Below are 20,656 nucleotides of genomic sequence, written 5' to 3'. Positions count from 1 at the left end.
ATATAATAAACAATATAGAATCCTATTTATCAATATTTTACATTTTTACAAACCCCCTATTTTTTCCTGCGTTTGCCTCGATTCAATATATATATATAACTGTAACCGAAAAGAACCGGTACTGAAACCGGTTAACCTTTAAAAATTAGGAACTGTAACTGAAACCGGAAGCTTTATTTCCAAAAATGAAAAACCGTAACCATAACAGTAACCTTAATTATAAAAGGGTTTATTTAGGTCAGTTATTTAGACTAGTAAAACTATGGTAATAATTATTTTGTTTGTCCATTTGTCGGTTCAGAAAAATAAGTGTCAAACCTTTATATGTTTTTATTATTTTATGTTGTAAACTGTAATAGTATAATGCATATAATAAGTAAATTTGTAATATTATCTATTATCATTATTATTATTTTTGTATGTTTATTAATATATTACAATATACAATGATTATCTTGTCTATTAAGTGTTAAATATAATTAATGTTTATACAAATTTGTAGCTACAACAGTAGCCAGTATTAACTTTGATTCCTAATTAAAATTAAATTTTAAATTAAAGATATTTATTTCATCAAATCATAATAATTCACAATATTACAAAATATTTTAAAAATTCTTACTACAAGTTGGAATAAAATAACTTAACCTAACTCAAAGAAATAAATAGACTGATATAATATATATATTTAATATATTTATAATTATTTTTTTTAACTATTCATAATACCTTCTATTTTCACAAAATTAAAAAATTACAATTTAAACAAGAATAAATAAATCATTTCATATTATTTTTTAATAAATCTCTAATAATCAAAATTAACCGAAATTAACCGGTTCTAGAACCCTTACTCTTTTAAAAAACCGAAACCAAAACCGAAACCGGAACCGAAAAAACCTATAAGTTCCAGTCCCTAATAAGAAGTGAAATAAGTTAAAGTAGACTAATAGATTTGGCGTTTCGTCATATTCACAGGCAGATTGTATCATTTTCAAGAATTTGAATTATATATATACTAGCCGACCCGTCACAGCTTCGCCCGTGACTGGTTGTTTATTTTGCCTTCGGACCATGATATGTAGAACTTTTTATTCAATTATTATTGTTTAATGTGATCGGCAATTAAATATAAAAAAACGGTTAATGAAAACGGATTGAAATTTTTCTAGTGTTATAAATGATAAAAATAAATACAGATAAAAAAGAAATAATTTATGGTTGATAAAGAATTTGATTGAAGTTGATGAAGAAAAAAAAAGAATTAACTTTAATATTTAAATAATCAATCTCGGATTGATAATATAAGTACACGCACAATACGGGTACAATTGTTTTTGATTTTTTATGAACTTTTATGAACTTTTTTACTGACAAAAGTGGTACTTAAACCTTCAGCAGAGTGTCGGGTTTCAGCCAAATCGGTTCAGTAGTTTTCTCGGTTAGCGCGGTCGAAGAAAAACCCTTACAATTTTATATATATAGTATAGATTCATAATTTTCAGGATTATCAAAGAAAGTCAATACAAATGTTTTTAAATGTAATTTAGGGGGAAGGGGGGGAGTTTGAACCCGGAACCCTCCCCTAAATACGGCCATGTGTTGATATGTTTTAAATAATGTAACATTTTAATGACACAAATATTTTGTATATGAGACTAGTTTAGGGTGACCCTAAATCAGAAGCGTGGCCAGGATCAAAATGTAGGACATACCCAATTATAATTATTTTAATTTTTATCTGTAGACATAATATTATTTTTTTTCGTAAACTTTTCATATTTTTAAATTTAATTAGAAAAAATTATCATATAATATAATACAACACAATTCCTCTAGTATGATCTGTTAATAATATTTAATGATATTAAAAAGTAAATAATAATGATGTACAAAATATTAATAATAACTATTTATTTTATTATTTTAAATTTTTATCAGGGAATTTATCACTAATTGACATTATGATGGAATCTAAGTAGGGGATAAATAATGATTATCTAAAAAGGCGTTAATATTATTACTTGAATATTATTGTTGTGTATGTCGAATTGCTCTTTGTGGCAGTAGGGTATTTATGGGAGGGGTGTGTTGGGGGATTCCACCCCCTCTCTCATAAAAATATTTGAAAACATCAAATTTTAAACATATCAGTAATATAATAATTTTAGTTTGTTTATTCAATAAAGTATTAAAGTATAACGAAAAAATATATATTAATATTGCTAATAATTAAATTGAAATCCGATAATAATAATCGATCGACCGCATGGCACTCACACACATATGGTATATAAATAATTTGATGCAGGGAAATTATCGGGCGATCAATATCTTAGTCCGTGACTGTCACGTCTTGTCAGTTGTCAGTATGCATTATGCGCAACATAAAGTAATATAAAATACGATTAATACGATCATACGTTTAATTTAGTTATTAACTATTATTATTATTATTATTTAGTATTTAAACAATAAGTTGATAAAGAAAATTTTATACTAATTTATAAAATTATTTCACTATTAGGTATGACACGCCCCCAAAATAAGTTTCTAAATACGCCATTGCTTCGTGGCAATACCGTTAACGCAAATTAATGCAACACACATTGAGCAGTAGGGTAATGCACTAATGCGGGCTTTTATGACCGCCGTAATTTAACAAAATAAAATTATAAAACCATGTGCATACTAATAAAAATTGAAAACTTAAAATTTTTAATAAAAAAATAAGCTCATTATTTTTAAAACTTATAGAATGACCTTTTTTTTGTTCATGAAAATTCTCAGTGAATCCATTGGCACCCATTAGCCCCTCATTGCGGACTCCCTTGCCTTTATTAATTTATTTTTCATTTGATTATTCTTGATTTTTTTTTTTTTACATTGTTTTAATTTTTATGGTTATTCATTATTCTAAAAATTATTTATTCATCATATTATTATATTAACATGACATATATAACATAGATATATAACATAACATATTATATTTATTATTTAGTTATTCATTATACATTATAACTTAAAGTTTCAACTTTTTGAAATCAATGTGTTCCGTATGAAAAACATATTAACGTATATCGGAAATTAAGCCCACACATACGCACATACATATACCTACACCCACTTTACACCTACATCTCCCACACGCAACATTGGAATTAAATTATTTTATTAATGTTGGCTTTAAAAATATATTTTTTTTAAAAAAAGTTAAACTTAAGTTTGAGTTAAATTAAAACAATTAAATACTGAAAAACAGAGGTCTTCTGATGCCTGGAAGCTATTTGATTTAGGTATGATAAAATAAATTATTTATTTACTATAGTAACACTAATATAATTAAAATAAAAATTTTGAATATTCAAACAAAATAAAAATGAGAAAAGAATGAAAAACATTTTTGATTTAAGCTATTTTAAAATACTATTTACATAACAAATAATACTTTAATATTGATAGCTATAATAGCGTAATGGTTAAAATGTTTTAAGATTTTTTCAATTATAGAAACATAAATTTAATTGATTTAATTATAAATATTATAAATATTTATTAAAGTTGTTGTTAAAAATAAAAATATGTACCTATAGTCGTAGACGAAGACAATCGTGGTTCGTTTACTGTTATAAAGAAAATCAATACACTGTTCCAAATTCCAATTATACTAATAAAATTTAAGGCTACTAAAATATAAATTAATTTTTATTTTAATTTTAGAAAATTATAAAAAGTTTAAAAAAAAGTGTACGTAGTTTGGTAAAAATAAAAATATTTAATAAACGTAAATAGAATAAGATGATTAACATTGAAGATATATTACTTAAAAACAATCAAGGTACTAGCGAGAGGTTACATCAAAAAAATAGTATGTAAATATTATTTCTTTTAATAATTCAAAACATCCACACATAAAATACTATGATCGGTTAAAGATTTGATCATTTTTAATCACCCGTACATGAATTTCTATTTAAAAAAAAAAAAATGTTAATTAAACTATTATCATACAATTTTCCTGTTTGTTTTACCTCTCAAAATCCATGGACATAAACTTATGACCTATGCAATGTATTTTTCAACACTAATTCTAATTTTTGGAATACTCGATCCAATGTACTCATAAAATTATTTATTTTAACAAGGACACTATAAAATGTATTTTCTATTTTTACTTAGTCATTGGCTCTAAACTGATTTAAATCAATATTAATATATATTAATACACAAATGACAATTTAGTTATCTTAAGAAATGTATTTAAAATAAAAATGAATATTATCATTATTATAATTTCCAGTTTTATTTTAAATTGAAAAAATATTTTTTACTTCGTTTATTATTAATTTTTATTTGTTATTTTATTGACAAACAGTGGATATAAATTATATTTGGTCATAAAAATAAAAATTTAATAACTACGAGAAGTTAATTATAGTAACTTCACAAAATGTTTGTTATCAAAGAAGCAACAAATGATACTTTATGAAATTTAGGATTAAAATTAAACAAATATTCACAAATAATGTTTATCTGGGCTTTCATTATTAATAATTTGTATTAATTTATTTTACAAATTGAAAGTAAATATCATTTATTTTGATAATTAATGAAAACAATATTAATTGAAGTTAAGCTAACAATATCTATTTAATTAATTGAAAAATAAATAGTTAATTTAACTGAATTAAAAAATAATATAAATATTCCTAGGTTATATGGCATATAGTATATGGTGTAACTACATTTAGAGAGATCCAACTACATCAGAGGGTGCAGTCCCAATGGGGCCAGGACCCTGATGTGAAAATAGTTTTTTTTTTTGCAGTATAGTATTATATTTTTTTTTTTTTTTTTATAATAAACAAAAAATAAAACAAAAATTTTATTTTACTATTTTTTACAGCTTATTGTGTTTTATACTTCAAGTTGTAATCGAGATTGTTATTTTTGTACGTAAGACCCGCATGATATGTCTTGCGATCCATGGTATACGAACATACATATTACGGAAGATGAATAAGCGAACTAGAATAGATCTTCTATTCCAGAAATACTGTTCTTCAGAGGCATATAGGCTCTGAACTTTAAGCTCTTACACAATTGTCGCGATTACATATCTAATAGGTTTACTTTTGAATACCCGGTATTAATCTTAGAATATTATGTCACGTACGTTCATGCACAATAACAAATATGATCCGGTAAACATATTCCGAAGGATACGCAATTCTCTTCTCCTTCCATCACCCAGCAGATACGCGGAAATCGTGTTCATAATACATATTAACACATTATACTTATATTGTATTGCTGCGTTATATAAATCGACGCTGTGGCCTAGGACTTTTTAATAATTTCAACTGTAAACGACCTGTGATATTTTATATGTATAGGTATACACACGCGCTAAGACCAAGGTGATATAGTAATTATATACAACGAATTATTATTCTAGCTGTATATTAATTGCTAGCAGTATATACCTTACCCATGACGCGCGTCCGTCGTATTTATGTATTTGTTGTAAGACTTAAGAAATCCACGTGTATGTACAAATGGATTTCTTAAGTCTTTTATTTTTTAAGTAATATAATATTAGTTTATATAAATATTACATTTATAATGTACATAAATTTACTTACATGAATGTTTATAGGGATGAATAAATTTTATGGAAGAGAGTAAGTGAGAGAGAGGAAGAGAAAAAGGAATAATAAATTATGTGACCTTCAACTGCGGCTATAGAAACATCACTAACTGTAGTACGAGTATACACGCATCACCGATTACTTCGGTTCTAATTTTAAATCATTATCTCTACATGGCAATATTCAGCATGTGCATAATATAATATAAAATACATATACCTTATAATGTAACATAATTCCAACTATAAGGTTTTTAACACGCACAGCCCAGTCGGTTCAATCATGGACGGCCACATCATGGGCCTTCAATGCATATCATTGTCAAAAGTGTGCCGAGACCTATATTATATCAAACAAACTTTTTATTGCAAAGTGATCTAACTCTACTACTGTATTCGTCATAGATACTATTACGTCATCTTAGACGTAGTATTTCTAGGTTTTACTGTACCTACGCATGAGTCCTGAAAATCGACTATTACTTCGACCGAAGTTTAATAACAAAACAGTAATCCTTTAAAAACTAGTTACCCTAAAACTCGTGTTGTAAAAGACCTCTTGGCTTATGTGCATCAACCAAATCTCTATACAACACTAAAATTCTATACGTTTTTGGTAAAAAACCCAATTGAAAGACCTTCATTCGAATTTACGTATTGGTAAATTTAAAGGATTCGTACCTTAAAAACAATAAGGACAGGTACTCAAACCAAGATTTTTCTCAGAACATCTCGACTTACAAATTTCAAATTCTGAAACACATCAGTATGATGAACATTAAGTATACAGCCGAATAAAATATAATGAAAAAAAGGAATGTTTTATCAATCAATGAGTCATTGGTATAGTATATCTAAAATAATAAATACATTTTTTTCAGAAACAGTTCAATTTTCATTGTTCCCGAGCAGTATCTGTAAGAGGTTAGATATCGATACGCAAGGTCATATTGGCAAAAAATTACATACAAATGCGTATCCAAATTTAAAACTTATCAAATACAATAATACGAGTGGGTTACCGCGAACGCTGAAAGATGGTTATTATTCAAATGAAGTGGTTTCTATACTTCTAATATTCGTTAGAGATTCATAACATACAAACATTTACGACATACGTGACTAACTGCATGCTCTCTACACGAACATTTAAATATCACTAATATCAAACAGTAACCACTACTCACACATATAAAATTCTATGTTATTTGATTATTATTTTGTGCACGCAAACAATATAAACGAACCAATTAAACTTATACACACTTAAGTCCGATAATTTGGAAGTACGTATTTATAAGCATATGAAATGTTCTACAATGAGTCGACGGTGGTAATCAACTGTATTTAGGTTATACTGTAATATGATTGATTTCATTGATTGCTTATACATTTATCGTTTTTTTTTCCGTAAATTTTATCGCGTATTTGGATTCAATTTAGCATAATATACTAATTATGAAAAACACTTAATAATGCTGATTCAAGAAAATTACATTTTTTTTTTTTTTTTATAATTTTTGGGATATGAACATAATCTAAATACGTTTATCAAGAATATCGAAATTTTTTTACGTACATTTTATTGTGTTATTGAATTAGGTGTGGCATCCTAACACTTAATAGTGCGTTAAGAAAAAATGGATTTTTTTTATTTATTGTTATGTAAGTTTGTACAACTGATTTTATTCATAAATTCAAATAATGTAAACATGTTTTTTTCTAAGAATTGTGTATATTTTAGTTGAACATTTTTCTTTGGTTCAATTTTAATTTAAACATAAAATACTAATATTTTCTTGAATGTACAATTTTATATTTAATTTATTATATTATTTCAGGTGTATTATTTTATAGTATTAGTTTAGGTATATAAAAATAATATGCTGTATTTATACATATACAGATTAAATGCAAATCTTAATGCATGTTTAACCATTACAAATAAGTAATAGAATTTGTCCGACTCACAAAAACAAAATGAGAAAATATGTCGATATTTGTAATACTATAAAACAGATGGTTCAATACAATTATAAACTATACAAAAATAAAATATTAAACAATCATAACGTAGGTATTCATAGTTAAGTATAAAATTCTTATAATAATTTTGTTCAGTCTATCAAATATAGTTACATGGCTATAGACTCATGTATAATAAAATAACACTGAGTTGTATTAGACAAAAAATGTTAATAAATAATTTATTTTTTCGTAGAGTCTATCCGAAATACTATATATTTGATCGTTTTCATTATCGATGGACTTTTTCACTTTGTTGTCAGCTGCTTGGTATGCGTCACCATTTAATTTTTGGTCTTCATCGTCTAAACAGAATAATATACACACATCATAAAAGCTAAATAATGATTACAAAACAAATTTTTCACTCCACAAAATATTAATAACAGCTCGCATGCATTTAATTGTTTAATAAATTTGAAATACAATGAATCTCGTCTATAAGATAAAATTCATATAGGTTTTCAATATTATATTTTAATTTCACAAATAATTATCGTATCTGCAGTATGAAGTTCATCAATCCATAATCACAATATTTTGTTTAGTACCGCAGGTTCTACATCTAAAGATGATAATTTCAGACGAGTTTTACCGCGGTTTAATTATTTTCAAAAATCAATAGTTATATAAATACATAATGAATACGATTACTTAGTTAAAATGGTTTAAAATTTCGTAAATTTTAGATGAACATTAACATCAACAAAGATAATGCAGAATTAAGATAATGCTCTTAACGCAGAATGAATAATTTTCAAATTAAATTGTCACGTATTTTTTTTTTTTTTTTTTTTTTTTTAATCTATACCATTTTACCAATGAACAGTGGATTAGAAATAGTTAAACTTTATTAGATACCTGGTATAGTATTATCTAAAACGAAACCGATTAATCCGCCGATCAACATTCCGGAGGATAAGTACACGGAGATGATATTGTTCATCATTTCATACTTTGTGTTGATGAGACTATTGTTTACCGAAACACTTAAAAAGTACTTCGGAAGCGTCTGCAAATAGAGAAATCGAACGACGGAGTTATAGACATTTAATTGATATCATAATGTAAACCAATGAGTATACATACCAATCCGAAAAACATGGACATACCAAGAATATACATGTTTCTTATCGAGTTGAGATTTATAAACTGTAGATTTGACAGAGCTGTGAGAAAATAAACAAACAGTAAAACATTAACTAAATACAACGTTAAAACTATAATGTTGGTGCACGTATTAAGATTTATTGAAATAAGGATTTGGGTAAATTGTTATAAAAGTTATCATTCTCGGTGATCAGGAATAGCACATTTCAAATTTTTAAATTCGCCTCTTAACATGGCCAATAGTAGTAGGGTATTGTAAATGCGATGAGGGAAAAATGAACATTTGACCATCGGCATTTTGTACGTGGACGCGTACATGTACCCATTGTGTAGTATACAACAATTCGGTTCACTTGCCTACAGCTGTGATCAGCACGAGTAATACCGACGTCACTGCACCGAGCACTGGATCTGGCAACGTGACCAACAGTGCTATTAGTTTGGTAAACGGCGAAATTAAAATCATTAAACAGGCAGCATACACGATCACGTTTCTACTGCACACCTGAAACAACCACACAACATATACATATTTAGTAATCAATATGCAACTCTATTAAGTAAATTAAGACCCAACAAAAATTATGTAAATAAAAATAAAATAAAAAAACAAATTTTATTCTACAGCGAGTATATCAATTTAAAACGGAAATCAAATATTTGATCGATATAAAATATATAATATATATTATATATAATCATATACTCATGATTTAATCTATTAATGTACGTTGCCGTTTTTAGATTTTCCATAAGCTACTTTTTGATGTTTAAGAAGATTATCTCATGTTGGCCGGTTGAATTTTTTATGTTTACACTCACTCGGGTTGGAATACAATAAAAATAATTGTGTTGTTAATAATCGATAGCATAACGAATTAAATATCATCTGTGTAATATTATTATTATTATTATACGTGTTTTAAATTAGTAAAAATAAGAGTCCTATGCCGCATGAGTCGGCCAACTTAAAAATACGTATTCGAGGATTATAATATCGGAATCTTGTGAGTCTATTTCTTGCGCCGTACCAATCATTTTTATATATTAACATTAACATTTCTTGTACGCACATTTAGAAGTCGTTTGTACGGCGTCGCAACAGACACACATGTGATATTTAGTAAAGTAATTTTAGCCACACATGATTTGTTATCGCATTATAACATAAATCAATAAAAAATAATGATAATAATTTGTAAATGTATAAATTTAAAAAGCAGTTATGAAAAAACTCTTAATTTAAGTCGTCTCCGTCCGACTATTTTTGAATCTTCTATTAAAAGGTAGAAAATATAAATCATCAATTTCAAATGATATGCACCTTCCAAACGTAGGTACACTTTGTTTAAAAACTTCAATATAATATTCGTACACTAAATTACTAAACATGTAAACTTATCGAAGAATTGGTTTATTCATACATATTTTTTTCAAATTAAATATAATTAGATTAGAGAAATAAAATGCGAACAAGACAGATATATTTTTCCTACTTTTCCATTAAAATGAAGTATTGGTTTGGTTGGAGTTTTAACTCAATCGTATATTTTATCTTGTTGTGCGAGTTTTCATGCTCAAAATATTTTTTATAATAAATATTTATTTTATCGACGCACATTCGCCCAACTGTTACTGTTGAACCCATTATAATATAACGATAGAAAATTTAAACTCAGATCGGTCTACTTGAGAACAGTCAAGACACTTTTTTTTTAATTCATTGGGCATTTTTTATAATTTTCTCATTTTCAAAATTCAAAATGTTGAGGATTCAGAAACAAAATCTAAGAATGAGATCAAATATACGAGGTTTTCAAGGTTTTCACCGTTTCATTAAATGGTAGACGTAATTGCAGAAAGATTGGTAGGTTTTATTGTAAATCGATCATCTAATGATCTTAATACGATAATCTAAATTATGTAATTAATTACGTTAATACATTTAATACATAGGTATGCATTTATATATGTACTACTTTTGACATGTTTTAATTTTTCGGTTTAATTAATAATCTATCCCTCCATAGACATGTTCTGTGAAAAAAATTTCGATAGTATCGACTTCGATAAATCATATTTTATTTAATTGCTTGCTATAGATATTTGATATATTATAAATATTTTTATTAAAAAATTTTTCAGTCACAAAATTAAAAATGAAATATTAGATAACAAAAATTTTACAAAACAATTTTTTTCATTGAGAACAATAAAAAATAATACAATAGACTTTTATTTATCTTAACATATTTTAATATTTCATTGCACCATTATTTTTAATTGTAAATTCCAATATTTCTCATGGAGTGATGAAAAAAATGTTAATGTTTTTTTTCAGTTGTATGTGTTTTGCGACTGACATATATTGTAAACGTATAAGTATATAATCAAGAATGGAAACTGAGTCAGAAAGCAATGGACATAAGGTGGATTGTGAACATTTGGATGTAAGAAATGATACGTTTTCTCGCAATTATTTAAAATATAAAATGATAATTTAATTTTCGTAATAATTTTGAGATAAACAGACCAGCACATAAAAAAATATATCAATAATATATCGATATTATATTGTCATACGTTTTAAATATAAAATTATATCGATTTATGAAAGTAAAATATCAATATCGATACATCAAACCCATGCCTACTCCTTCGTCACATTTAATATATAGCAAATACATTTTTATATGTTTTTAAATTTTTTTTTGAATAATTATTGTTGTGTTTCTATCTAATATATTTTTAATAAATTGAAGTTATGTACCAATGTTATACGGCTTATTTATGTTTTCTCCGTAAATACGAAAATAGTATAAAATTATTTAAAATAATGTCTTCAAATAACCTTGTATGAAATGTAATCAAAATAATCTCCAGTCAAGAACGTTGCGAATGCGTAAATGTAAATGAAATAAGAAAAAGTACTGGATTTTTAACTGGAATAACTGAAATTATTTTCAGAAATTGTTCGTCTATTTAATTACGAAGAAAAACAATATTTTATGTTATCTTAATTTTAAAAGTTATTCATTATTATTAATTATTATTAATGCTCTTATTTCAACGATAATAAATAAATAGAACAATAAAGTCTTAATTTGAATCATTATTATTAGTTTCATCAAAATGAAGACCAATACACTAATATAACTGGTATATTGTAATAATATTATAAAATGTCCCCAATGAATATGCGTTGAATATCACGACCAATTATTAAAATATTCTACAGAATAACATATAATGCTGTCAATTGTAAATAATTACAATGCAGATAATATGATTGATGTTCGCCTCACACGATGTTTCAAACAACGGCAAAATACATGATTTTAAACGCATATATTAGTAGTAATTCATACGATAAACTATATAAGAGGTTCTCAAAGTTTTCGAATGATTTTTTGATTAATAGTTTAGATAGATATATAGATATATGGATTAGTAGTTTTGTTTCGATATTCGGTGCGTCCTCTCGGATATACGATTGTAAAAAGTACAATGATTTCATGTAGCGTTGAAATCTGAGAACCTGCAAGTTCCGGACTTGTGTGTTTTATTTTCGAACAGACGATCTCTTAACGAATAAGAGTCGCATCAATTAATAAATATGGTCCATTTCGATTTCTAGTAATATTTATTGCGATATTAGGTACTTACCTGAGTGATGCCGATATTGCCCACGTTTTCACTGGACACGCCGACCCCGGATCCTATGCCCAGAAAACCGGCCAGAATTGAACTGATACCTTGAACACCGATACCACGATTCACCACATTCGCGGGAGGCGTTTTGAGATCTGTAATAAAACGAAACACGTGGATTAGTTTATTTATACATTGTATTTGTCATTAGATTTGAACTGAAACACATTCACACAGAAATATATATACTTACTGGCAATTTTTGCGCACGTGTAAAAATTTCCAACGGATTCGACTATGCTAATAAAAAGTGCAGGTAACATGGCCATTATTGAAGTCAAACTAAATTTCGGCCATCCCCATTGAACTGCAAGCAAAACAAATAATTACAATATTCGCACAAAAAAAATTGGGCTTATTACTCGGACAAATGAGGAAGTACGATATTTAATCGGAAATTTGGTAAACTTTACTATCAAAACTAATTTTCTCCTTCGCAATACGTTCGGGGATTTCTATTTTTATGAGAAGTGACATTTACAGCATGAAAATTGAAGGTTCAAGGTGTTAATTCTTGTATAATATGTGCGAATCTCGGGCATATCACAATACTATTTGTTTCGTTGGAGTATTTCGAAATCTCGCTAAATACCTAGTTTTTCTTCCATAATTAAAAACTAACGCGTTTTTATATTCATAAAACATCATTTATTGAGGTAAACCGATTAAATTATGTATTATTGTTACGAAAAATGTTACAGTTGACACTTAAAACGAATCACGATTAAATATTAATATTTGACATTTGTATAATAAAATAAAATTATATACTCACAAGGGTAAGGTAAACGGAATATTTGTGAGTTATGGAACACTCCGGACTTTGAATCTGTGTTCGCAGGATCCGTCGGTAATAAATTGTTATTGGAAGTCATATAAACACACGCTATCCACATAATACCCACACTGAGCAGAATCTAAAACATAAACAAACCCAGAATTATTCGACGGGGATTCTTACTTATTTATTAATTAAATAATTCAAAAGTGAGCTTACCGAAAACAATGCAAATATTTTCAATCGCACCTGGAATAGTCCTTTCGAAGACGAATAAAACGGAAGGGGGATGGCAACCTTGCGCAAGTACTGGGAGAAGAACGTTAGAAAAAGTATTGTTCTGATTGTACAATAAAACACATAAACGCAATATTAAATGTTATGGTTGAGGTTATGAAAACATGATAAATTTATAAAAATATAGGTGACAACTTATAATGTAATTAGTATAATCTGTATTTAGGTATGAATTGCATGTTTAAAACAGAAAGGTTGATCTATTATAAATCGCAATCATCAGTGACAATAACTGAGAGAAAATAAAATTAAAAAATAACCAATATTAAATTAATATTTTGCTTAAATATTTAAATATACAATGGAATCACATCGTTAGTCATACATATATGACTATTGCATGAGAGGATTTATAAGGTCAAGTGGTGTCAAACTGATTTTTTTTATAACCATCAATAAAAAAATACCTCTTAGAAACCTTTATACCAATACACCCACAATTTAACCCCAAAGAATAGGTAAATTTTAAATTCAAATAAATATAATATTGTTCAATGGCACACAATTTCTTACCGAATCACATGCATTTATGTATTTTGTTCTATATGAATTTTATAATTAATTTTATAAAAATACTTTAATGTAATAATTATGAAACAATTAGGATCATTAAGTCTTTGATCAACGAGAAAAAAAATATTATGTGTATTTAACCTAATTATAATAATTGTTAGTGGATGATTTCATTATTTTTTTTGTTTTTTTATTACTAAATTTAATCTCAAGTAATATTTATATTTTACAGTTCAAAATTAGCAATTAATATGTATAAGAGTAAGAAAGAAGTGCGCCGAGAAAATACAAAAAAAGTGTCGGATTACTTGCCGGACTATTAGGATATTTAGTATATACGTATATTTATGTAACATATATTATAGATTGTACTAAATTTTTTAACGATTAATATATCGCTTTTCCTGGTTCTATTGTAAAGTAACGGTAATTAAATAATAAAGTAAATACTAACGAGCTACACAGACATATTATCTAAATAATTTAATGGTATATAATTAAGGCTTTTAGAAGAAATTATTGATATTTTTAAATGTTTTGAATGTGTCATTCGACGATAACATTTAATGTTATTTTTAATTTTATTAAAAAACAAAATTTTTATTTTTTAATTTTTTTTATTAATTATTGTTATTGTATAATCGTTCTAGTGGTACAGTAATGTTTGGTAGCAGTGTTCGATTGTTATGGCATTTGCACATTCATATACTGGAACGTATAATAAATATCATAACCTAGAAATGTTTAAATACATTTTAACGTTCCAAGGAATAAAATAAGAGATTACATATTATTAGCATTTTTGATATCGCAATGAAAATTGATCGAAAAATCAAGTTTTTATTTAAAACAATAAAAAAACCTAACATTTATAATCTTGAGTTACAGAATATTTTTCATTTACGAGCACACGTTACCTTCAATAATCCAATAAAGCGATAAAGTTTATAAAGTTTATTAATCAAGAACCGTCGTTTTGATTAAACCGTTTCAAGAATTTACCCACAAAATGTTCATTTAATTTCAAGCAGATATAAACGGTGGTATTTTTAACGTTAACTATTTTTTTTGTCTAACGTCAGTGCGAGTAGCGCAGTACAATACCGTAATGATAACATGGAACTGAAAGTGGTACAATATAAACAATATTATTTACATTAGAGCGGTTGACCAATTTCCCGACATGAGGGATACTCCTCTTTCGATGACTGTCAGTCCTATGATGCACATGGTCGGCACCACGGTCAGGGGTGTAATGTATTTCAACGATTTTCCGACGAACCCTGCAAACAGAAAAACAATATTTTGTTTTTTCACAAAAGTATAACAATATAATAAGTAACCGCGGCTGATTTTCGAAATCTGGACTTTGTCTCATTGTCGCGCAATCGCATTGTTTGGCGACCAAACAAATATCCCAAATCTACAGGCGACAGCGGCGAGGTCCAGAGGTTATCTTTGTCGAAAGGTTAAACCATCACATCGTGTCAGACGCAGTGTATTGTAAATTATAACACTGTATTATAACAGTCGGATTCGTTTTTGTCAGAATGTCCATTATACCCCGCGATGACACATAGTACTAATTCTACAGTTTCTCGTACGCATGGTACTACAAATACAAAATAACGATTTTTATTTACAACACTTTGGCCTCTAAGGCAGAGATGGAAAAACGATCTGAAACGTAATCGATTATCGATAAAGGATATAATCGAATTATTTGCAATATAAATTGAATATTCTTTCAAATTATTCTATATTAGAAGTGAACCATGATGGCGAATAATGGAAGTAGTACAATCTTAATAGTATGACTTAATCGATTGTGACATAACGTATGCCATTTAAATGTGTTGTTTAATTTTCAAACTGATTATACAAGTACTAAGAATTTAGAAATTATAATTCACGACCGACGTATTCTTTGGAAAAGTTAATGATAACCCGCTAAGCCGATTGGAAAAGTCTAAAACCGATTCTGCGGAGTAAAATGACGAATATATAATATGTTGTACGTCATGATACCCAGAAAAATGCTTCCTACAATTTAATTTATTAACAACACAATTTCGTATAATATATTAACATATTATGTTACAAATTTGTAAAGGAAATAAAGACGTTAACGTTTTTAAGTTTTATAATTTTAGTTTTATAACTTTTTATATTACTTTTATATTATTCATAGTTTTAACTCAATTGCTATATCAGAAAGATAGAGTGAAATGCATTATATTATCCATTATAAATTTATTTTACAAACAAAGTATTTTTCTAGATACCACTGAATCTAAATCACTAAATAGCGGCATAGATCAAATACACACGTATGTGTTTAATATATGATTTCTAAGATTTTATTGTTTAAATATGTATTTTTTTAACGTTTTATTAATGATGGACTTTTTTGATCTAAAAGATTTAAATAATTTACATAAGAGACAAAACAAAGAAATAACTTGAACGGACGAGGAACTATCAGATTTCCGGAACAATATAATTAATATATTTATGTTGTACAATAAATATTCAATATATTCCCAGTTATTGTACTCGTACTACTAGAATAATAAGTGTTTTAAAATAAATAATAGCGAGTTCTACGGTAACTGACATGAGCTACAAATGGTTGTTTGGCTAACCGACACGTATACTATCATTATATTATTATTACAATACACCTATATTAACTTACCACTGTAGCCCAACAACATTTGAACGATACCGACGGAAATTATGGCGCCTTGGATGTACCGGACGCGGAGTTGCCATTCCAGGGTCCGCTTTTCGGGGCCCATTGAATACAGATCGACTTCACTATAACACTGCCATTGCTCAAGGTTTAGTATTGGAAGCGTGAACGATATGTATACGAAACCACTGGACTGCATGATTGGAAGCCTGTTGAGGTGTAAGGAAATTAAAAAATAAACTCTTAGTATGATAACGGTTCCAGGTGTAAGTTAATTGTCGTTTTAGATTCCGAGTGAAGATAGAAATTCATTTTTAATTGTATATTCAAAATTTATGATAAATCATTCCCGTTGATCGGAAAACAATTCTAAGCGAACTATGTCTTTTAGTTAACAAGTAATAATAGGATATATAGATTTATTATACGCGTTGAATACATTGTCTAATATAAACTTCATAGGATCAGAAAGAAAAATAACCATCAACAATCAATTTCGAGCAAATAATCAAATTTATGCCATATTTAAAATTTATATTGTAAATATTTACAGTATAAATAATAAATGAAATCTTTTGTTACGGCCCTGCTACAGTCAAGGTGTTGATTTTCTGTGTACCATGTTTGATCACGAAACAAGAAAAAGAAACTGTGAAACCGTTTTCCGTTTCGTTCAAATATCTTATACCGACGGCGGTATACTGTACCTGACACCCAAAATGGTTTGAAGCAACGTGCTGATACCGGCCACCATGATGGCCGTGGACAGCAAGTACGCCCGAGCCGGGTCTTCCGGTAATATGCAAAGTGCCGGAGCCAACACGTTGGCTACGAAGACTATCCCGCCAACGGTAGTCACTGCGTTCTGCGGAAAAAATAAATAATATTAATAATATATAAATGAATTAACAAATTGTTTATATTTAGAAATAAATAAATAAATCCTTAGTCTGAAGTATTAAAATATTTTTATTCTACAAACGGTCTTGAATTCAAAATTCATCATCCGTTACACGCAAAGTCAATAAAATTAATAATTAAGTAAATACTTAACAATAAGTCACGATGTTTCGATGTTTTTTTTTTTTTTTTGGGGAGTTATCCGGCTGCTAGGATCATCCCCCGTCTTAAACTAGTTCTCTAACTTTCTCTATTCATTGAAAAATCCTTCCGTTTTACTTTTCCTCTTAATTCTTCTACGACCCTCTTAAATTTATCTTTCCGTCTCAATTTTGGTCTTCTCAAGGGTATTTTTTCAACCGAATTCTATTCCGACATATCATTTTTCTTTTAAAAATGGAAAAATACGTAGAAAGAATGAAAATAACATAATTTTGTTTTAATAATTATTAAATGGAGATTGGAGAATAATTGATCGATTTTCTTTTATATGCATTATCGTATATCAACGTTTATTTTGTGGACCGTGTTACCAAAATTAAAAAAAGTTTGGTTATAATTTATTAAAGCTACAATTTTGCTGCAGCATATTGTCACGAGGAAGGCATTTGTGTTGAATAAATAGGTTTAGTCAGATTGCACTTGGATTGATAAAAGGTATTGGCCGAACTGCGCTCAAAAAAGTTATTTCACCAAAAATATCATGCATTTGAAGGGGTTAAACGTTTAGAAAACACTAATTTCCCATTTTACTTATAGACTCAGGACTGACAATGGATTTTAACCATTGGCATGGTTAAATATGATTTTTTTATCCATACCATTATATTACATAACATAATATAAATATAAGGTTTTTAAAATTTTAAAAGTATTTAATTACATAATTTATAATATAATTAATTAAATCATCAAATATTATTTTTATCATTGTTATAATTTTTTTCAATTCAATTTTTGTAATAATAACATACTGAATTCAAAAACCCTAACCTGGTAATACACTTTTAAGCATAAAAATTAATATATTTTTCGATATAGTTTATTTTTTTCTGGTGCCGTGATGTTGAAGGTCTTATGTCAACATTTTGCATTAAAATATAAGTATCTACTCATATTTGCAATCACGTCTAAATGTAAGAATCGTAATACTTTGAACGTTTCTATAAATAACGGTTTTTTTTTTTTAAGACGTGTATAGGCCGTAAAAACCGAGTGTGTAGAGGGTGCATTGCGCACAGGCCCCGGGCCTTAAACTATACATTATGCGGCCTCAAAAGGTCAAATGCTCCAAAACGTTTGACGATTGGGGGTCTCGAGGTTTGATGCGCACACGGACCTGAAGTTGTCTATATGTTACGGCACTGTGTATAGTAGAAACAAAACGATTTTCGAGTACAAGTTTTGTTCACGAAAAATGTTCACCTTCTCATACATCGAACACGGTCATAATTTTTTTTATGCACGCAAACGTTCAAAGTGGAATCCCGCCTTAAGTTTTAACTCCTTTTTCGAATGAGTGCAGCTCGACCACTACCTGATTTTCACCCAATTGCAGTTCGACCATTACTTTTTTTCAACCCAAGTACAATTCGACCATCTCGGAAGAAACTCGAACATAATCATTTGCAAAGGGGACGTCGAGGAAAAGCCCTCGTCACGGCAGTATACCACCAATGTTACCAGTGATACTACGAGCGCTATGTGTCGATATATAAACTTTTTAATACGTTGTTCGTTTGCTTTGCTTTATCCTTTATCTGTTGGAATGTCAATTTTGTGGCTTTTTTTTAATAATTACAATACCTATCGTCAGCAAGTATAGGTATCGATAAATAGTCTTTTTCATCCCGTCCGTTTCCTCTATGGTGGGGGGAAGAGTAGGGCTTTCGGAATTTTTATAAGATGCGATGCTCAGAATGCATTTTGATTAAATTATTTTCTTCGTCGATTCAATCCCCTGGACGTTATTCGAAATTTAGGGCTGGATCGAACGAATCTCGCGCGCGTATGTACCCACCTGTAGGGCCAACAACAGTGTCAGGCACACGGGGGGCCTCTGGTCGACCCGGTACACGATGCGACGTTTGTCCGGGTCCTTCTTGTCTCCTGCGAGGAAGTCGAGCCGTTCATCGCCGCCAGAATCCACTTGGATCACGTCCATCGGTGCGGGCTCAACAGCCGGGCACTCGGGTACCGTTCGGAAACACCGGTATGATCCGGTCAAACGGGTGGGCGCGAACGGGTAAACAAGACCGGACGGTGGAGACGGAGCGTCGGCCGCAGCAAACGAAACGCGGTAGGTACGGCGGCACTGACCGCAGCGGTGCTCGGCTAGCGCGCACGTTGCACAAATATCGCCCTACTCCTCCCACAGCGCCGTCCGGGATAAACGTTCGCATCTCTTTTCCCCCCCGATTAGCTGTGTTATTACAACGATTATGTATTCGTTCGTCCGAATCGATTAATTAAGACGCTTATCGTGTCGACGTCGTTGTTGTTGTGTTCAGCTTCTCTCCGGAACGTGATCTTTGCCCGTCCGATACCGAGACCCGCGCAAAACTCCCTGCCGTGCGGGTACACAACGTGTATTACGGTACGGCAACCGGTCGGGTTCGCTTTGTTGCGTCTCTCGTTATCTGGGTTTTTTTTACATTTTTTTTTTTTATAATTGTTTCGCGGGTCAGTGGTGAGTACTAAAACCGTTTTGTTACGGTGAACCAAATAATACGTGGAGCTGTTTCTCGACCACGACGGACCGAAATAAACGTCAATCGATTCGGTGCTGTGTCGGAAACTGTGGACTTACCGTAATCGTTCGGGTTAGGACTGCCGTAGATAAAACAAACAAAATAAGTGACAGAACGCCGACGGTTACCTTATCCTCACACCTTGTGTGCACACCAAGGGCGTACCTAAGGGAGGGGGAGTTCAGGTTCGGCCCCCCCCCCCATTTAATTTCTACATACTCAAC

At 29.2% G+C, this 20,656-nt stretch overlaps 1 protein-coding gene across 1 annotated transcript; it reads right to left on the bottom strand.

Moving 5' to 3' along the window:
• Window positions 1–7,587: 7,587 nt before the first annotated feature.
• Window positions 7,588–20,029, bottom strand: LOC112683269 (solute carrier family 23 member 1-like). Its single transcript, XM_025554201.1, has 12 exons — window positions 19,703–20,029; window positions 17,490–17,647; window positions 16,786–16,991; window positions 15,244–15,370; window positions 13,497–13,617; window positions 13,275–13,416; window positions 12,693–12,806; window positions 12,455–12,594; window positions 9,146–9,293; window positions 8,768–8,847; window positions 8,540–8,690; window positions 7,588–7,983 (listed from the first exon to the last, which is right to left on the bottom strand). The coding sequence occupies exons 1-12, from the start codon at window positions 19,844–19,846 to the stop codon at window positions 7,835–7,837; spliced, it is 1,680 nt and encodes a 559-aa protein (XP_025409986.1). The 5' UTR covers window positions 19,847–20,029; the 3' UTR covers window positions 7,588–7,834.
• Between the last annotated feature and the right edge of the window lie 627 nt (window positions 20,030–20,656).

Source organism: Sipha flava, unplaced genomic scaffold (genome assembly GCF_003268045.1).
Source record: "Sipha flava isolate LNK unplaced genomic scaffold, YSA_version1 222_pilon_pilon, whole genome shotgun sequence".
NCBI classification, from domain to species: domain Eukaryota; kingdom Metazoa; phylum Arthropoda; class Insecta; order Hemiptera; family Aphididae; genus Sipha; species Sipha flava.
The sequence above is the reverse complement of the archived record's forward strand: the minus strand, read 5'-3'. Positions and strand labels throughout refer to the sequence as shown.

Coding starts and splice junctions, on each gene's coding strand:
- LOC112683269 (XM_025554201.1), bottom strand. CDS start 19,846: ATGGACGTGATCCAAGTGGATTCTGGCGGCGATGAACGGCTCGACTTC. Junction 15,371..16,785: donor AATGTTGTTGGGCTACAGTG/GTAAGTTAATAT, acceptor TTCTGTTTGCAG/GGTTCGTCGGAAAATCGTTG. Junction 13,417..13,496: donor AAATATTTGCATTGTTTTCG/GTAAGCTCACTT, acceptor TTTATGTTTTAG/ATTCTGCTCAGTGTGGGTAT.